The sequence below is a fragment of the Quercus suber genome, unplaced genomic scaffold (assembly GCF_002906115.3).
Source record: "Quercus suber isolate HL8 unplaced genomic scaffold, Cork oak 2.0 scaffold_110, whole genome shotgun sequence".
Lineage (NCBI taxonomy): Eukaryota > Viridiplantae > Streptophyta > Magnoliopsida > Fagales > Fagaceae > Quercus > Quercus suber.
The window spans coordinates 396,569-414,091 of record NW_027069575.1 but is presented as its reverse complement, the minus strand read 5'-3'; the positions used below and the strand labels follow the sequence as shown (position 1 = coordinate 414,091).

The 17,523-nt window shown below is 34.8% G+C and overlaps 2 protein-coding genes across 2 annotated transcripts; one reads left to right on the top strand and one right to left on the bottom strand.

Moving 5' to 3' along the window:
* Positions 1-4,420: 4,420 nt before the first annotated feature.
* LOC111984293 (protein FAR1-RELATED SEQUENCE 6) lies at positions 4,421-8,424 on the top strand. The gene is made up of 3 exons (XM_024015914.2): positions 4,421-4,578; positions 5,262-5,329; positions 6,367-8,424. Exon 3 carries the CDS (start codon positions 6,368-6,370, stop codon positions 8,372-8,374), a length of 2,007 nt encoding a protein of 668 aa, XP_023871682.2. The 5' UTR covers positions 4,421-4,578; positions 5,262-5,329; position 6,367; the 3' UTR covers positions 8,375-8,424.
* Positions 8,425-8,881: 457 nt separating this feature from the next.
* On the bottom strand, positions 8,882-15,840 carry LOC111984326 (vesicle-associated membrane protein 711). The gene is made up of 5 exons (XM_024015952.2): positions 15,416-15,840; positions 10,837-11,076; positions 10,432-10,622; positions 9,972-10,135; positions 8,882-9,407 (listed from the first exon to the last, which is right to left on the bottom strand). Exons 2-5 carry the CDS (start codon positions 11,051-11,053, stop codon positions 9,317-9,319), a joined length of 663 nt encoding a protein of 220 aa, XP_023871720.1. The 5' UTR covers positions 11,054-11,076; positions 15,416-15,840; the 3' UTR covers positions 8,882-9,316.
* Between the last annotated feature and the right edge of the window lie 1,683 nt (positions 15,841-17,523).

Here is a 17,523-nt window from a genome sequence, read left to right as displayed (position 1 = left end):
ATGTTAGAAAGTTTAATTGTAGTAAAAATTTGTTCAGTTAATGTGAAAATCTCATGGAGCAAAGTGTGATGAGGGACCTTTTTGAGGTTTTGGCGAACCCAAATCTGATTACATGGATTGGGCTTCCTTAAAGGGCCTTAATAAAACTATGGGTGAGTTGGACTTGGGCCAAAATGGCCAAATACCACCGTTGGCCGAAATATGTAGTGTTTTACCACTATTTGAGAAATATTAAGCAATTTACCATCTTTTTTAAACTCAAGTTTGGGAAATCAAGTTTGACATGGAACTCATGTTTCAAAAACTCGAGTTCCATAAAAAAAATGCTACTGATGTGGATTATTTTAATAAAAAAAATGCCACGCGAAACTCGAGTTTGTGAAACTCAGGTGCCTTGCAATGTGTTACTCGAGTTTTATAAACTCGATTACCTTGTAAGATTCCTTGAACCTAATAGAAAAACATGAACCTAGAAAAATAAACATGGTAGAAAAATAGACATGGAAGAATATGAGCTCGAAATAAGAACATAAACACAAAAAACGATGACATTGCTTTGGAAGAGAAAAGGCTTCAATATCATTTCAAACCCACTTGGGGTGCCCACCAAAAAAGATTGAATCTTGGTTCTTCTAAATATCATTCCAAATTTCCAATTGCCAATTTTGAACATCAAAAGGAAAAGGTTTTCTCAACCCATGGCCCCTGCGGATTCATAATCGAAATCTTCTCTATTATAAGAAGAACCATAACCAGAGGCTTCTGTTGCTTACAGGATCATCCCATAAGTCAAAATCATTCCACCAAAGAAACCTGGGGATATGGGAAGCTCTTCCCCTCTCACTTCCTCCCTCCTTAACTTGGTTTGATCTCTTTGAACTAAACCTAAAAACCCCAGTCTTAGAGATCGATCAATTTGTGATTTGATTTCGTGTACAGAGTTCAATCGGCGATTTCAATGATTTTGCAACTATTATTTGCTTTCATTTGCTAAGTGGGTCTAGTGGAATGTAAGTGAATTCTAACTATAAATTGATTCTTGCCACTAAAGAACTACAGCATCAATTTGACACAGAGCTACCAGAGAGTGCCAAGGAACGACTGACTTATGCAAGGAATTTGTTAGAATTCTGCTCATATCAAGCACTTCATCAGTTGAGTACAAGTCCAAAAGGAACTCAAGCTCCACAAGCTCAAGTTCGAGGTGGCATTTTTAATTTTAAAAAGTCCAGCTCAATCACTACCACGATGGCAATTTTTAATGGAATTCGAGTTCCTGGAACTCAAGTAACGTGCCAAACTCGAGTTTGAGAAACTCAAGTTCCAAAAGAGTGATAGATTGCCAATTAGTTCCGAAACAGTGGAAGATCGCTACATATTTCTACCAATAGTGGTATTTAGTTATTTTGGCCGATGGACTTGGTTCGTTTGCGGAAAAAGACAATCTGTACTGAACCAACATATGCACTGACTAATACATTAGTTTCTTATTTAGTGATGATAATCATCAATTATTTACAAAAGAAATAGTGCGTCTCAAAGTCTTGGCTGGTTCACTTGGAGGAACCCCTTTTTTTAGAGTGGTGATCTACCTATGGCAGGATATTTTTTCTTTCTTGCACTGAAGAGAAAATCTCAACTATTACAAACACTTTGCTAAGTTGAATACTAGAATTAATGTGCTCTTTTTTTCTAGGTCCTTTCTCCTTATTTGCCTTGTCTCCCTTTTATACTAGTGGGTGAGGTATGGAAGTTATGTTTTTGCCTTTCTCTTGGTTCTGTTCCTAGTTCACTCATTGTGAATGGTAAATGTACACGATGTTATTTCTTATTGTTTGTTAATTAATTGTATGATGGATGGGTAGAAGTAGGGGTGTCTACCAAACCACATAAACCGCAAAAACCACACTAAAATTGCCCACAAAATGGCATAATTGCACTGCACCGTAAGTAATAGTACACCGCATAACACCTCATCACACCACACCCACTCTCTCTCTCTCTCTCTCTCAGAGAGAGAGAGAGAGAGAGAGAGAGAGAGAGAATATATATATATATATATATAAAATAAGGACAAAATATCAAATACATTACACATAAAATAATTTAATACCCTAGTAGCAACTCCTTAGCCGTGTCTCATTGTATCAGTTTCTTAAAAAATAATAATAATAAATAAAAATCTTATCACTCTCTCATCCTTCAAACCCTAGCCGCCGCACTTCCACTCAAACTGTCACTAGACTACTCACTGTTGTTGCACCAGTTCAATCTACTATTACGGTATTTACCTCTCTATATGCGTTCAACTCAAGTTTCTCTTTGTTAAAATTAATCTATTGGTTGATTGCACTATTCACTTTGGACAAAGTAGCTTGGATATGACAAAATTGTTAATTATATTATTATTTTATTGATTGTTGTTGTTGTATATTGGCATTTGGAAGTGATGTGTCACCACCTATGTTAGATATTTAAGTTTGATTTTTGTGGGTGATATATATTGAATTTTTATATAACAAGTGTATTTTGGGCTTCAAACCGCATTTTATAAACCGCATTTTATACATTGCACTGTACTATACCGCACATATGACCACAAAAATAAAGTGTGGTACAATTATAGTTTTGGCAAAACTATACACCGCACCGCACATGTAACCGCAAAATAAGATGCAGTGAAGTTATGATTTTGACTAAACCGTACCGCAAAGTGTGGTACTAAAAATGATCCAAAACCACACTGCATCGCACTGCAAACACCCTTTAGTAGAACATTTATATTGGCCATTGTATCAAATAGCGGTTCTTATACTAAGTGAGTTTATGCCTGACATCTTCCAAAACCCGTAACGTTACCTCTGAACTTAGTATAGATGACGCAAATTAGGTATTATTTGTAAAAAATCATATTTGTAATCTTCTTAATTAGATTGTATCTATGATAATAAGTTTTGTATTTAATTTTCTTTTAGATTGTATCTAGGAGATAAAGTCATGTAACATTTTTATTCCAAATATTCTATAATTTATTTCAAGTATTATTAACATTTGTCCCTCATAATTGTTCCTATATAAATCAAATTAATTTAAGTGGTAACATCATACAAGTCCCTTAGGTTAGGGAAATTTATATGTTGTTGAATCTTCACCATAGAAATTTTATTTTGTACTAATTGATATAGACAAAAATTTTCCGAATTGGCTGCCAAATTGATACATGAATCCCTATTCTGTCTTGCTTAAAATATCGATCTATTTATTTTAGTCACTTCATATTATTTTAGCAATTTTTTTTTACCAAAAATTGTTTTTGCTGATTCAACAGTTCTTTTGCCATGGTTTGACATGGCTAGTAGAGTAGACTCATCCAGAAAAAAGATATATAATAAGTTTAAAGACAAATTATTTCATAACTGTTAATGTGATTTATTATAATTGATGCATAATAAAAATGGTGTATCTTAGCACATTATGAAAAAAAATTGTATCAGCCTTGGGAAAAAAAGGTAGACATAAAATTCCATAAATTTCTTAATTTTTTGAAGGGAAAATCCGATAAATTTGCAATCAAGATTCAAAATAACCAAAAGAGTTCCAATTAGCTTAACTGGTAAAAATTTTTATGATTGAATAAGAGATGCGGGGTTCAATCCCCGCTTACACAAAAAATCGATTAGTGTTTTGGTTTGATGATAAAAAGTTATTATCATGAGCAGATGCATATAGGTTGAAAGTTGAAACTCTCTTTTAAAAAAAAAAAAAAACTTTTTTCTAGGCAAAAATGCAAAACTGACCCTCTAATTTTCAGTCTTTTTCATTTCAGTCCTCTGACTTTCAGTTTTATCATTTCAGTTCTCTAACTTTCAATTGCTGTCAATTCGGTACTTCATTAAATCTTAGTTATTTCCTGCAGTTAATTGAGCCAAAATGACGTCGTTTTGGCCTGAATCTCTCCCCGCCGCTGCACTTACTGCATTCAAAGGAATCACTGCCGATCTCTCTGTAGTCGCCGATGCAGCTTCACTTTACTCCAAACATAGCAAGATCTTCGTCCTCATCAATATTAAACAAATTTCTCATTCTCTCTCTCAATGTTTCTTTGTTTTGATTTTAGGGGAAGAGGACATTCGTTCCCCTTAAATGTTTTTTTTTTTTTTTTTTTTTTTTTCAGATTTTTTTTTAATTTCGAAATTTCTTTTTAAAAAAATCTGCATTGATAAAAATTGCAATTGATGACTGAATTGATAAAACTGAAAGTTAGAGATTGAAATTAAAAAAAAAAAAAAACTGAAAGTTAGAAAGTTAGTTTTGTATTTTTACATTTTTTCTATTTAAAAAAAAAGAAAAAGAAAAAGAAAAAAAGACCGCAACCAAAGGTAGAAAAAAACAGTGCCCCCATATTTGAACCCACGTGTCAGCTTACCAAGTCGAAAGATCCCTCAAACCTCTGTAAGGCCCAGTGACTCACAATTTCTCCTTGGCTAGCAAACTCGGACTGAGGAGTGTTGGACTGACTCACCCCCAAATCCCACCGTCGATTTTGCTTTCCTCCGAGTCCGACTCGGTGAATTCGCTGTAAGATCGTCTCAATTCTCACTCTATTTTCCTAATTTTCGAGCTCAACACTGTAGAATCTAGATAGACCATGATCTGCTTTGACTTAGGGCTTCAATTTTTTCGTGCTTGTTTGGCTGCTGAGAAAAGCTTGGAAATACTGACAATTTTATATTTTGGGTAGAAAAAGAAAAGAAGGTTGTAGAACTTTTGTTATGAGCTACGAGTTTTCATTTCATTTTCTCATTAATTTTCGTAGCAACCGAACATAACAGACTGACATGGATTCTTTTTTGTAAAAGTTGGTATGGTCAAAACTTTTGGAAATGTGTTACAAATTAGCTCACATTAAATTACACACACTGCACACGTGTGTGCATATTTCTATATATAGGTATGCATGTCTTTTATGTATATTATATATATAAAGGACAAAACTTAGGTACAATTTCTTACATGCAATACCTTAGATTCCCCAATTAAATTCAAATGGATAACTGGATTGAACTTAATTTTACTTGGAAAAAATGTTACAAATTGTGGGGTATTGGTCGATGCAACCATGTGTTTGAATATTTTGTGAGTTGCGCGCGTGTGCTTGTGTTATTTAAAGTCAGTTCTTAAATTTAATTCATTTGGCATTTTCATTCGATGGTTTGATGGTTTAGAGCTTTACTTTATTTTTGATTTGATGATGGAGCCAGGAAGGTGATTTTCTTCAGCACCAAGAGCACCAACAGCATGATCAGCAATGATATAGTTTAATCTGAAGGTACTGTTACTAGTGACATTGGATATTTTTTTTTTGCAGCTTCTTATACTAGCTTGTGGAAGTTGTAGAATTCCTCAACTTGAATGTATTAGTTGCATGGTTTAAATCTCTGTCTTATGAGTAGTGTTTATGTTTCTCTTTTAAGTATATGTATCAAACACCCAAGATATTTAAGAAATATCCTTTTATATACCCAATAAAAGACATGAAATCTTTGTGTGTATCTATCGCCATAATGTTTTTGTACTCTTACTCCCCCATGACTGGCAAACTGCTGTCAATTATTAGAAAGAATGTCTATTAATTGAAGTTTGGTCATTGCCAAGAGCCTTGTAGCTCAACTGGTTGGCACCTCTTGGTGTCTCCAACGAAGACATCCAGGGTTCAAATCCTCCCTCCCTGTTGTAATTATCAAATTATTAACAACAAAAAAAATGTTTGGTCCTCCAACTTAAATCTCAAAAAAGCTTTGATATAAAGAATCTACAAATACTTTACTTGATTGATAAAATAGCAATATTCCGAAATACAACCTGATTTTACTGCAAATCCTTAACAACCAACAACTTTGGAAGATTTGCTGTCGTGCATTGATTGCATTCCAAAATAGGATTTGGAGTTCAAGGTTACCTTTTGAATATGACGAATTGCTAATGGCGGTGTAGTAGTAGCCAACGCACTGATCTCGTATGTAAACACTTTTTTGAAACAGTACTTATTATAGATTAGCTTGTCAATTGACCAGATATCAGAGATTAAAGGTTTTGTCACTTTTTAAGGAGGTTCCACATCTGCCCTCTTATCTTCCAAAAATTGCTGAAAATTACTGAAATTCGGTTCTTCTTTGAGAACTGTGAAAATGGCTGCGAAGCACTGTTTTGATAATTTCCTGTAGTTCATTATGAAAATTGATGCTTAAAGTTGTCCATGTCATCTGGGATCTTGTTTCAAAATGATGTTCTAAAATTATGTAAAATATAAATAAATGCCTGTGTATTATTCTGCAATTGAACTGTGATGTTCAACTTGCATTTCAGGATGGAAGAAGTTTGTCTCAATAGTGAGCCAGTATTCGATGAAGGTGATGAGTATGACGTTGAAGGAGACTGCACTCTGGTGGAACATGATGATGAAACTGGGGAAACACAATCGAAGAAGGAACCCCCATCGCCAACTGTGGGTTTGGAGTTCGATTCTTTTGATGAAGCTTATGATTTTTACAATATGTATGCTAAACAACAGGGTTTTGGCATCAGAGTGAGCAATTCATGGTTTAGATCAAAGAAAAAAGAGCGGTATAGAGCAAAACTTAGCTGCAGTAGTGCTGGTTTTAAGAAAAAGAGTGAAGCCAACAATCCAAGACCGGAAACAAGAACAGGTTGTCCTGCAATGATAGTCATCAGACTGGTGGACTCCAAAAGGTGGAGAATAGTTGAAGTTGAGCTTGAACACAACCATCAAGTGAGTCCTCAAATCAAACGGTTTTATAAGTCGCATAAAAAGATGATTCTTGCTGCCAAAAAGGCACAACCATCTCCAGAGCCTGTTACAGAAGTACATACCATTAAGCTGTACCGAACAGCTGTTTTGGAAGCTGACCATATCGGATACTCAAATTTCAATGAAGGTATTAATCCTGTTGATAACTCAAAACATTTGGAACTTAAAGAAGGTGATGCTCATGCAGTTTATAACTACTTTTGTCGCATGAAGTTAACAAATCCAAACTTCTTTTACTTGTTTGATCTTGATGATGATGGGCGCCTGAGAAATGTGTTTTGGGCTGATGCCAGGTCCAGGGCTGCATATGGTTACTTTTGTGACACAGTTGCAATAGACACAACATGCTTGGCCAACAAATATGAGATCCCTCTGATTTCTTTTGTTGGTGTGAATCAACATGGGCAGTCTGTGTTGTTGGGTTGTGGCTTCCTTGGACATGAGTCAGTAGAGTATTTTGTTTGGATTTTGAGGTCATGGCTTAAATGCATGCTTGGATGCCCTCCGCAAGTTATTATTACTGATCAGTGTAAACCCTTGCAAACTGCAGTCTGTGAGGTTTTCCCTAATGCTCATCATTGTTATTGTATGTGGTATATCATGCAGAGAGTTCCAGAGAAGTTGGGAGGATTGAAGGGATATGAAGCAATCAAAAGACAACTGAACAAAGCTGTGTATGATTCATTGAAGATCGCTGAGTTTGAAACTTCTTGGGCTGACATGATAAAGCAGCATAGACTAGGGGATAATAAATGGCTTCAAACATTGTATGAAGACAGGCAAATGTGGGTTCCAGTTTACCTGAAAGACACATTTTTTGCAGGAATGATTCCTATCCGAGAAAATGAGGGCTTGAATGCTTTTTTTGAAGGTTATGTACATAAGCATACATCTTTTAAAGAATTTGTTGATAAGTATGACCTGGCTCTACATAGGAAGCACCTCAAAGAAGCCATGGCAGATCTGGAGTCAAGAAATTCAAGCTTTGAAATGAAAACAAGATGTAATTTTGAGCTGCAAGTCTCTAAGGTGTATACAAAAGAAATTTTTAAGAGATTCCAATCTGAGGTGGAGGGGATGTACTCCTGCTTCAACACAAGGCAGGTGAATGTTAATGGGCCTATAATAACGTACATAGTCAAAGAACGTGTTGAGGTTGAGGGAAATGAGAAGGAAGTTAAATATTATGAGGTTTTGTATGAGACAACGCAGGTGGATATACGATGTATTTGCAGTTTGTTCAACTATAAAGGTTATCTATGCCGGCATGCATTGAATGTTCTTAATTATAATGGTGTCGAAGAAATCCCATCTCGCTACATTCTGCAACGTTGGAGTAAAGACTTCAAATGCAGGTATCTTCTAGACAATAAGTCCGGTAATATTGATGTGTATAATCCAATGCACTGGTATAATCATCTGCATAAATGTGCTCTTCCAATTGTTGAAGAAGGGGCACAATCTCAAGAACATTATAAGATTGCGTTGCAAGAATTGGAGGAATTGTTAAACAAGTTTAATAATGTAGCAAATGACTTTGTATGACAGAACGCTAAGGTGCAGGATTTAAGAAATACCAAAGTCTTTATTATAAACCAGTGCCCATTTATTCTTCATTCCCCAACCCCACCACACACACCCCGTGTGTGGCACCTGAAATAATATTTGAAGATGCTGGAGGAATTTTTTTTTTTTTTACCCCATTTTCCCTAATTCCTGCATCTTATTCTTGTATGTCAAGCGTTCTGATTTCTAATGGATGAATAAAAAAAAAAGAAAAAAAGAAAAAAAAAAAAGACATTCTGGTGCCCCTGAAGGGTCTTTAGAATTAGGAGAACTGGTCGAGGGGAGAAAATCTTTAATGTTTCTGATCAAACTTCAACCAAAAGAAACCTAAGGCAGATTTATGTGAAATTCATCATGATTACATTTGTATTTTAGGATTTGAAGAACAATTGATATAATAAATTGTTTGATATAAATTTAACAATAAATGATGTTGTGAGTTTTGAGATTTTTATCTTATATCCTTGACAATTCAAATCCACGTAGTAATAGAACTCCAATAAATTTCATTCATCTGTAACAAAAAAACTAGATGGTTTTTAATACACGTCAACTCACCAAGCCTTCTTCCCCAAAAGAAAAAAAAAATAATAATAAAAATAAGAATAAGAAAATCAAGCCATGGCTTGAAACGACAAAGAACCTGAACCACTTCAAATCTACTATCAGTACTATGGTAGATGAGTAATACTCAAACGGCACACGTAGTGACATTGAGTAATACTATGGTCGATGAGTAACACTTCAAATACTCAATGTCACTACGTGTGCCGTTTGAGTATTTCAAACTGCATAAATAAGAATTGGAGACAACTTACAACAGTGGAAGCTCAAATAAAAGAACCCCATATACCCACACCAAGAAGGGGAAAAAAAGTTGAAAACAGGAAATCAAATGCAAATCAGGCTTGATATCACTCTTCACTTCAGGCAGGTGGGTAGTGTAAGACCATGGCAAACAAAAGCCAGCACAACATAAACAATCACTAGCAGCAAGAGTACAAGTCCAGCACTGCAAAATTCAAAGCGATTTCATCAGTGATCAATAGAGTATTCATGTCCACAGGTAGATAATGTTAACACACAAGAAATGCCACCTCCCCAGACCTTAGGGCTGAAGGCTGAATTAATGATAAAATTTTGTGGCTTTATAATTGTTTAAATTTCCAAAACATCAGAATGTATTCAGGAAACTATGAGAAAGTAATGAGAGAGAATCAAAAAATGGGTTGATTCAAAGCAGAAGGTTGATTCCTATTGAAAGAAAGTGTACGCTGCTCTTTTAAAATGATTTAATATTATGGGATATCATTGAATTAACTAGAGGTCAAACAAATCCTAAGAATATATTGGATTTCCGTCCTATATTACCAAACTAAATAATGATGAAAGTTCTTCCCATTCAAATCACAAACTTAGGAATATAAAATAGTTAATCCTGATGACCCCTTTGTTAGATTCAAAGTATACTGAGTTCCACACTGATATGTCAACTGACACAATGCTTTATAGATGCATAAACAAACAATGCTCCATCCATCTTCTATCTAATGCAAGTTTTAGTTCAAGAACATACGTAAGCTTGACGTTTCGCCACCACACAGTGTTTCTGAAGCGGCGAGCTTGCTTTCTGAAGCGGAAGGTATTTCCTTGCATGTTAGCAGTTTTGTCAACCAACAATTCAAGGCGATCGCCTCTTTCTAAAACTTTGTCAATATTCTCTATCATGACGTTCCGCACCTATTCAAACACAATTTCACAATTTCAAGATCATATAATCATCTTCATTTTATGGTCCTCACATCATAATATAAACATCACATTTGAGCAAAATGGTTGGGGTTAATTAAAGGAAACATCTGATTAAGCAATTCAGAACCCCACAAATTTAGTTATTAATAAACCACATCGAGCAGCACAAAAACTATATTTTGCTAAAGCAGAGAGACTCTCAAACACAATGACTTCATACATTTCCAATACTTAAAAAGGATCAAAAAGCATTAAACCAGAATGGGAATGCATTCACAACATACCTGACTCATTTCACCTTTTAACCGATTTATCCTATCAGCATTTGGGTCACTCGAGTAGTATTCCATTTGCTGACTCAAAACCCTCGAAAACTCGTCATTCATCGCATAAGCGCGGGCTGAAATAACCGCGCGGCCATAATTCCTAGCAAATCTCTGGTGAATGTCTTCGAGAAACGCAAACGGAATTCTTCCTGCACAACAAACATTCATAAGATCTACTGATCATCTACAATTACTCGATACCATCAAAATAGCAATCGAATAAAAAACACAAACCAAATTATAATCTCCTAATGCCGCAATTGACAAAATTAAAAAGAAATTGAGATCTCATGGACAAAAAAACCCTAACAAAAATTGAGAAATACAGAAAAATTGATTAGAGAGAGAGAGAGAGAGACTAACTTCCGGCGGTTTCGTCGGCCATACAGAGGACGGTGAGGGCATCGGTGCGCTTGACGTGGAAGATGTAACGGTCCTGAGAGTAGGACACGTGTGTATCGTTGTTTCCCGGTATCTTCTCCAATATCTGCCTCGCGATCGCACTCGCGTTTGTCGACGTGGCGCTGAACTCCGCCAGTACCACCGATCCCCGAGCCACCAGCGCGTACAGTATCGCCATCGCCAATTACTTGATGCGGCTACCTACAACCCTATAGATCAACTACAGCTATCTATAATAATAATAATTTTAATTTTAATTTTTCTCTTTTCAGAATTTGGGGTCCCTAACTCATTCAGCACAGCTCAACCTTTTTTTTCTCTTCTTTTGAGTTTCAATTTTCAAACATTCTTTCTCTCTCTCCAGATGGGACAGGCAAAAAGGTTGATTCCTTTTTTATTTTAACTGGGAGAAGTAAAAAAAATAAAAATAAAACTCCGATCTTTTTTTATTATTATTTTCTCTCTCTTACGTAAAATTAAAATTCGCGTTGGATTTGGCGGAAGGGGGAATTGAAAATTTGGTAAACCGATACGGTCAAAATTGAAGAGTCCAGAGATGGGATGTTTCCTCTATTTAGTACTACTTTTTTTTTTCTCTGTGCTCGAGAATGTAGTGGAGTGCACGTGTATGTGTCTTTCTCGTTTTACACTAAACGACAGGTCGTACGTACGTAAGCTGGCTTACGCGTCGTTTAACTACTGATAAAGGTCCAGTGCTGCCTACGATCTGTCGTTCATAGTAATAAGCCAAAGGGTTTTGTCGTTCTTCAATTACTCTTTGTCACAGACTTGTAGCTGCTGCCGATGTAGCTATTGTTTATCTGTTACGTTTTAATTAGAAGTTGTTTTGAATTCTGTTATGTTTTTGTTATAACTATTAAGTTTAGTTAATGCCTATGTATATACACTTATATTAAACTAGAGTATAATTTCTATTTTTTTTTTTGAGAAATGATTACAACATGCTGCTCCCATAAACCTCCAAAACACTTTGTGCATGAGGAGGTGCTAATTTAGTTACAAGGCCTTTGGCGAGTAGAATTTCTATCTTGTATCAAAAAAAGAAGATAAAGTTAGGATCCAATACTTGTATAAATACCAAATAATGTTCAGTAGTAGAATTGGAATCAATAATGCAAAAGAACGTACTTGGATAAATACCAAATAAGTATATAGCAGTGAGAATAGTTGCTGGAACATTAGAACAGTACTAGAAAATGTATTGTATCTTAATGGTGCATTTGCATGGAATGATTTGAGCATTTGGATTTGGGTAATTAAAATCTAAATATCTTGTTTGGACAGTTTAAAAAATGTCAAATCCAAATCTATGACCTTTTTAAAACTGTTCTTAAATATGAAATAACACCTAAAATCATTGGATTTAAAATCAAGACATTTCAAATCTATTAATTAAAATTAAAATTAAAATTCAAGTTTTCAAACACAACTTAAGAGTTCCTTCCTCGACTACTCTTTCTCTTGGGTTAAAAGAAAGTTAAATTATGTTGCAACGCTATCTCTCCCTCCAACCCAAGGGTCTGTTGTAATATTTCTTCCTTGCCCCCCTTTGTTTTGGGTGCATGAAGTTGGATTTGGCTACCTGTTAGTTTAAGAGAAATGTTGTCCTAGCCAAAAAAAAAAAAAAAAAAGAATGCAAAAGACTGGCCAATTCTATCTAAGTCTCTTAGAAACTAATTCTTGTTAGAACACTTGTCCTCAAACTCGGCTTTGATACCACTTGTTAGGAAGAGAACAAGTTAGGCATAGGAGACTCCAATTAAGTAGTTAATATAAGGCAAAGATGCAAAACGCATCCTCTAAGATTGACGTTAATTCATTTCAAATCTCTAACTTTACTTTTATTCAGTATAGTACTCTAAGTTCTAAAATTATTCAATTAAAACCTCCCGTTAGCTTTTGTTACATTACTCCATATAAAATACAATATTTTCTAAATAAGTAATAACCAAAATTATTATTTCAAAATTTTTTTAAAAAATGTACTAAAAACATTTTCCCATCTCCCAAACTCTTCAACCATGCCAACTCGCCAAATCTCCCCTTCCAAATCCCAATCCCAAACCCAAACAGCATCCTCAACCCCTCAACCACCACCGCAACGAAATCACTCCCATCAAAACTCCTCCCCGCCTCTCATAGCATCCATTGCCACCTTCTCCGTCCTCTTATTCCTCATTGTCCTTTATTGTTTCTCTATTACATAGTTGTAAGCATCAATTTGAATTATGTTAGAGCATTAGCATTTAGCACACCAACCAAACACCAAAAAGTAGTAACATACTTCATGAGATGTGTCAAAATCCCTTTTTTTTCTTCCCTTCTTATCCTTCTTATTAATGCATTGAAGTTTAAAACAACATACTTCATGCTGTTCTTTTCCTTCTTATTAATGCATTGAAGTTTATCAAAAAGAATACTTCATGAGATGTGTCAAAATCCCTTTTTTTACAACATGCCACAGTAGAAGTGTACTATAGCATGTTTCTTATACCTTTTTTTTTTTTTTTTTTAATACAAGTTTTCCATCTCCTATTAGATTTTCTCATTTCTGTCTCTTCACTCTCTCACTCACTCTTACTCTCACTCCTTTCTCTGGTACACACCCCGACAGACATCATTGCTGATTTTGGGTTTTTTTTTTTTTTTTTTTATTTTGGGGGGGGGGGGTGGTTTTGACCGGTGGTGGTTAGGTTGATTTTGGGTGGTGGGTTTGCGGATTCAGTGGGTTTTGATCTAGTGGTGGGTTCTGGTCTCTCTTCTCTCTCACTTTTTCTTTGACTTGGTGGTGGGTGGCTTTGGTTGTTAACAGGGCTGGGTTGGGCTGTGGGTGGTGAGTTGCGTTGCAACTAGGTTTTTGTGTGTTCTATTAACATTTGGCATAAAACAGCCAATTTTAGAGCTCTTATGTTTTTGTTATAACTAAGTACAATTGTTAAGATCCAATACTTGTATAAATGGCAAATAATGTACAATAGTAGAATCGGAACTAATATTCCAAAAGATTGACTAATTTTAGTCTCTTGAAACTTCTTTATTTCCTTTCTTATTTTCTTTGCATTTATTCACAATTTCCCACATGTTTTCAAAGCTTTCAATGGATTCCTCATCCTCAAATTCATGTTCCTACACTAACCTCACACCAATTCCTTTCCTTTAACACCTCTTTTATTGTTTGCATGCAATTATGACTCTCCTAATGTTTGTAAAGCTAGATAACACAAACTAAATATATGTTGGCACTCGCTTTCCTCGATTCTCAAAGCTTATTTCGTGCTTGAATTCACTGATGGTACTTTGGACTATCCAGATCAATTTCTCATGGACAGGACAAGAAATTGGACATCTGAGCCAAATCTTGAGTATAAGAACTGGATGACCAGTAACCAAGCCTTGGTTAAACTCATCAATGCCACATTGACTATGAATCCTTCTATGCTTTCCCTAGTTGTAAGTTAAAATTTAGCTCAAAGTGTGTGGAAGGCCCTGGAAAACAGATTTACATCAATGTCTAGAGCCTATATCATAAAAATTTCAAGATTGAGTCACATAGCGTAAAAAAAATGTTGGGTTATAGATTGACCCGGTTAATTAATTAAATTATCTAAGTTGATTAATTAAATCAAATTACACGCAAATTGTGGAGACACTAACAAATCTCCAAATAAACTAAGTGCAATGGAAAATAAATAGACACAGTGATTTGTTGACGAATGAGAAAAATCTTTCACAAGGAAAAAACTCCCCCAGGTGAATTTCAGGTCACCACTTCCAAGAATCCATTAATCAAGAACAAGCGATTACAAGTATAACAAACCTTACCACTACCCTAGCTAAACTATCCCAAAATACCAACTTACAATTGAACCTTTACTCTCATCCCCAATTAAACTTGATTTTGTAGAGACTTTTTCTTTTGCACGGATTTCAATACGTTACTAACTCCATTGCATGAATTCTAGTACGTGACTAACTCCACAGCAACTCTTTAATTGTTGTAGTTGATTTGCAGCAATTTAACATAGAAATACCAATAAGATTTTCAATGTTAGTGCTAGAGACTTAGCTGGGTTATAGAAACCAAAGGCGTACAAGAAACGCAACAACTGTTTTCTTGACACTAACATCTGTCGAGACTTAATAAAGAATTCTTGACACAGAAACTAGTGTTGAGAATTACTTAAACTGCTTTTCTTCACTTGTTTCTTGAATTAATCTTCATGTTTTTAATGAAACCACTTAGGATGTCAACTTTACCTACTTTTTGATATATTAAACCCAACATAGATTAACCAAATTACAAGTAAAATGCATTTTGTCAAAGAATAAGCCAATACATAGAAAATATGACCATAACAGAAAAGAAAATAACTATATTGATGATGCTTAATTGCAACAGATTAACAAAGTGAAGGATAATTAGTTAGTTGTTACAATTCATATGTAGACGATAATGATCTCCTTTTTTATTAGCAATTTGAAACAAGGATAAATGATTAACCTTTGAAGAGCTGCATACCTTGCTGAATACAAAGGAGCAATCCTTGAGGAACAACTCAGATGGCTATAAATTAAGATCCATATAAAATGGCCATGATAACTTCAAACTCACCTATATCAAGGCTTAGGTAGAGCTTGCGGAAGCAACAACAATCAAAGAGGAAAAGTCAGAGGCAATCACCCGCAACATTCACCTACAGGTCTAGTCTGCACAACCTTCTTTTGTTAATCATCCAGATGAGATCGAATAAGCGGCAAACCAATTATGCAAGGCTAGTGTGTCAGATCTATGGCAAGGCAAGCCACATGGAACTTGATTGTTTTCATTGGATGGACTTTGCCTACCAAGGAATGCATCCTCCAGTCAAACTTGCAGCAATGGTCTCACCTTCCAACAGTACACAGACTAATGAAACTTAGCTGACAGATTCAGGGGACACAAATCACATCACTTTCCTTGGCAGCCTATGCAAAAACCATTTGATAAGCCACTTATACTTTTGGCCCTGAAATTTGAGGTTATTTTCATTTTGTCCTTTTGCGTTTCAAAATAACTAATTTGACCCTTATATTTGATTTAATTTTCTGTTTGGCCCATTACAATTCAAAATTTTCATTTTAATCTTTCATTTTACCATTGAAATGAAAATTGTGAACCATAAAGGGCCTATATGAAAACAAAGCTAAAATTTAATGTCAAAATGATAATCTGAAAGGTAAAGAGCCAAAATGAAAACAACCACAAACTTTAAGAGCAAAAAATGTACCTTATTTTTGTTTTAAGAATTCTTCTAATTCCACCCCCCTCCCCCAAAAAAATCTCATAATATTTCACAATAAACTAAGTTGTTAGCCCACCACAAGTCCAAAAAAAAAAAATAAAAAAATCAAACAACCGCCACAATTCAAAACAAACGATTTCTCTAAAAGGAAAATGAGAAATAGCTAATCTGCAGTCAACCGAATAACAAATGAAAACGTCTGTGTGCCTTTGGGCTGGGTTGAGTCACTCGGGCAATTTGGGTTGGGCATTTGGCGGCCAGTTTTTTTTTTTTAGCTAAAATTGAGCAGCACTTCTTTTAATAATTTTATAAATGATTAGGAGTTCTGAGCCATTACTATTTACTACTCTATATAATCAATTTTTTTTAATAGCTCTATTTTTTCACTATAATTCTTGTGTTACTAAGTAATGAAGAACAAAAATAAAATGTTAGAGCATTTTAATATTAATATTATATTATTTTAATAAATTAATGGATAATAAGTTGGCAAATAGTGTTGTGTAATTTCTCTCTTTAAAGTAATAAAATTCAGAAGTATTATTCAGTTTCTCTTTGTGTTGTTTCTATTATCATTGTATTTGCACCAACAAGAAGAATGGTGAAAACCCGTTTCAAGGGTAAATTACACCGCTTGTCTTGCCGCCAACAAATTCAAAGTCAAAATGGACGGCGGTTTATGAATTTTTTTCTAAAAGTGCAACCATAACTTCACCTTCAGAATTGTGAATGACCACTCCAAGACTGGCTTCATCTGATTGATCAAACATTGATATTTATTGGGACTAAGTGTAATGTAAGCGAAATGGGTTACACATGTTCACATTGGAAGGTGAATGGAGTCCTAGCATACAACACAACAAGCCATTTAGACACACTTGAGAGCATTAGAGATATTTTGAGCAAAGAGATGTGTTATATTCTAGTTTAAAAAATTTGTGTAGAATTTGAAGCCATCTTGTTAGATTGTTGTATCGTATAGGGCTTGAATATGATTTAAATAATTTGTGTAGAAGTTGAAGTTAGAGAGATTTTGAGAACTTTGAGCATAAAATAAATAGTCTATAGTTTAAATTGGTAATTTTGTTGAAGATGAGATCTCCTCTCATTGAATCCTCTAATTCCTTCTAATTTTTATATAGATGTAAGATACATTGTATTTAAATATAAATAAATGGCACGTGCTGCAAAAAGATGGGAGGATTCAATTAGAGGGAATCCTTTCCCATTTAGAATCTACATTAATCAAATTTTTAGTTAAGAGTAGCCACTTGGTATAAGAATAATAAGAAGCCACTTACGGAAGAAAAATTTACAACTTGGAACAACTACTGAATCTAACTTT

Bases quoted from the DNA above. Each gene is read 5' to 3' on its own strand.
- LOC111984293 (XM_024015914.2), top strand. From the start codon at position 6,368: ATGGAAGAAGTTTGTCTCAATAGTGAGCCAGTATTCGATGAAGGTGAT.
- LOC111984326 (XM_024015952.2), bottom strand. From the start codon at position 11,053: ATGGCGATACTGTACGCGCTGGTGGCTCGGGGATCGGTGGTACTGGCG. The intron at 10,136-10,431 runs GTATGTTGTGAA...GTGTTTGAATAG, and splicing joins TAAAAGGTGAAATGAGTCAG to GTGCGGAACGTCATGATAGA. The intron at 9,408-9,971 runs GTATGTTCTTGA...TGAATTTTGCAG, and splicing joins TGGCGAAACGTCAAGCTTAC to TGCTGGACTTGTACTCTTGC.